Genomic DNA, 2,268 nt, shown 5'->3' on the forward strand with positions numbered 1-2,268 from the left:
GCTGGGTGTACTGGGATCCACTGGGATCTGCTGTAGTACACTGGGATCCACTGGGTGTGCTGGGATCCACCGGGACCCACCGGGATCTACTGGGTGTGCTGGGTGTACTGGGATCCACTGGGATCTGCTGTAGTACACTGGGATCCACTGGGTGTGCTGGGATCCACCGGGACCCACCGGGATCTACTGGGTGTGCTGGGTGTACTGGGATCCACTGGGATCTGCTGTAGTACACTGGGATCCACTGGGTGTGCTGGGATCCACCGGGACCCACCGGGATCTACTGGGTGTGCTGGGTGTACTGGGATCCACTGGGATCTGCTGTAGTACACTGGGATCCACTGGGTGTGCTGGGATCCACCGGGACCCACCGGGATCTACTGGGTGTGCTGGGTGTACTGGGATCCACTGGGATCTGCTGTAGTACACTGGGATCCACTGGGTGTGCTGGGATCCACCGGGACCCACCGGGATCTACTGGGTGTGCTGGGTGTACTGGGATCCACTGGGATCTGCTGTAGTACACTGGGATCCACTGGGTGTGCTGGGATCCACCGGGACCCACCGGGATCTACTGGGTGTGCTGGGTGTACTGGGATCCACTGGGATCTGCTGTAGTACACTGGGATCCACTGGGTGTGCTGGGATCCACCGGGACCCACCGGGATCTACTGGGTGTGCTGGGTGTACTGGGATCCACTGGGATCTGCTGTAGTACACTGGGATCCACTGGGTGTGCTGGGATCCACCGGGACCCACCGGGATCTACTGGGTGTGCTGGGTGTACTGGGATCCACTGGGATCTGCTGTAGTACACTGGGATCCACTGGGTGTGCTGGGATCCACCGGGACCCACCGGGATCTACTGGGTGTGCTGGGTGTACTGGGATCCACTGGGATCTGCTGTAGTACACTGGGATCCACTGGGTGTGCTGGGATCCACCGGGACCCACCGGGATCTACTGGGTGATTTTGGGGGGGTTTGGGGGGGTTTTGGGGTGCGGGGAAATGGGGGGGGTCCCCGGTGCACCCCGAAATGTCCTTGACGAGCCCCCCCCCAGAGCGACACCACCGGGAAATTGGGGTTTGAGGAGTTCAAGTACCTGTGGAACAACATCAAGAAGTGGCAGGTGAGCACCCCAAAATTTTGGGGTGGGTGGGATCCCCGAAATCGGGGAGGACCCCAAAAATATGGGGTGGGAGGCCGAAATTGAATGAGATCCCAAAATTGGGGTGCTCAGGGTGGAAAGGGACCCCGAAAAGGCGAAATTGGGGGGGGTCCCAAAATAAATGAGCCCCGAAATTAAGGGAAAACCCCAAAATTTGGGGGGGGGAACCCCGAAAAATTGGGATGGGAAAATCCCAGGTGGGATTTCCAAAATCCGGGGTTACTCACAACTGGGGAAGACCCCAAAATTAGGGGGGCACCCCAAAAAATGGGACCCCTCCCCAAAAAATGAGGACCCCCCCAAAAAATCGATGTGGGAACCCAAAATCAGGGACACCCCAAAATCGAGGGAGGAACCCAAATTTTGGGGTGAGACCCCAAAATTTCTCCTCTTAAATTCCCAAAAACATGAAGGGGGGGGGGTTATAGGGACCCCCCCCAAACACCCCAAAATTTGGGAGGGGGGGGTAATTAGTGTGGGGGTGGGCACCCCAAAAATTCGGATTTAAGGATTTTAAAGTCCCTGAAATGGGGGTGGGGGGAGGATTTTTGGGGGTTTGGGAGGGTCCCCAAATTTTGGCGAGGGGGTTCAGGGGATTTTTGGGAGAATTTTGGGGGGCAGGAATTCGGGGGGTCAGCAGGGGGACGGTGGGAAGAAGTTTTGGGGTGACAGTTTGGGAATATTCAAGGGTGACCCCAAAACCCCCCCAGAATTTGGGATTTTGGGGGGGTCACAGGCATTTTTGGGGGCGTGATTTTGTGTCAGGTCACAATTATTCGTTTTTTTTTGGGTGCGAAAACGGAAATATTTGAATTTCTTGGGGCCGTTTTGAGGGGAATTGTCCGATTTTGGGGGGGTTTGAAGGCATTTTTGGGGGGTCAAAGGTCACCTGCGCCCCCCCCCCAGGGTTCCGGCTGCCCCCCCCGCTGTGGGCGGTTTTGGGGCGTCGCTATGGAGACGAGGGGGGGAACCTCGACTTTGACAACTTCATCAGCTGCCTCGTGCGCCTGGACGCCATGTTCCGTACGGGAGCCGAAATTGGGGGGGGGACCCCGAAATTGGGGGGGGAAACCCGAAATTGGGGGGGAAACACGAAATT

General features: G+C 57.4%; 1 protein-coding gene across 1 annotated transcript; it reads left to right on the top strand.

The window, feature by feature from the left end:
• Window positions 1-1,061: 1,061 nt before the first annotated feature.
• On the top strand, window positions 1,062-2,227 carry LOC121355589 (calpain small subunit 1-like; the record flags this gene model as incomplete). Its single annotated transcript, XM_041471135.1, has 2 exons — window positions 1,062-1,130; window positions 1,997-2,227. Coding segments are annotated over 2 exons (300 nt in total), but the record flags the coding sequence as incomplete, so codon positions are not given.
• Between the last annotated feature and the right edge of the window lie 41 nt (window positions 2,228-2,268).

The sequence above is a fragment of the Pyrgilauda ruficollis genome, unplaced genomic scaffold (genome assembly GCF_017590135.1).
Source record: "Pyrgilauda ruficollis isolate IOZ18807 unplaced genomic scaffold, ASM1759013v1 scaffold2572, whole genome shotgun sequence".
In the NCBI taxonomy this organism is placed as follows: Eukaryota; Metazoa; Chordata; class Aves; order Passeriformes; family Passeridae; genus Pyrgilauda; species Pyrgilauda ruficollis.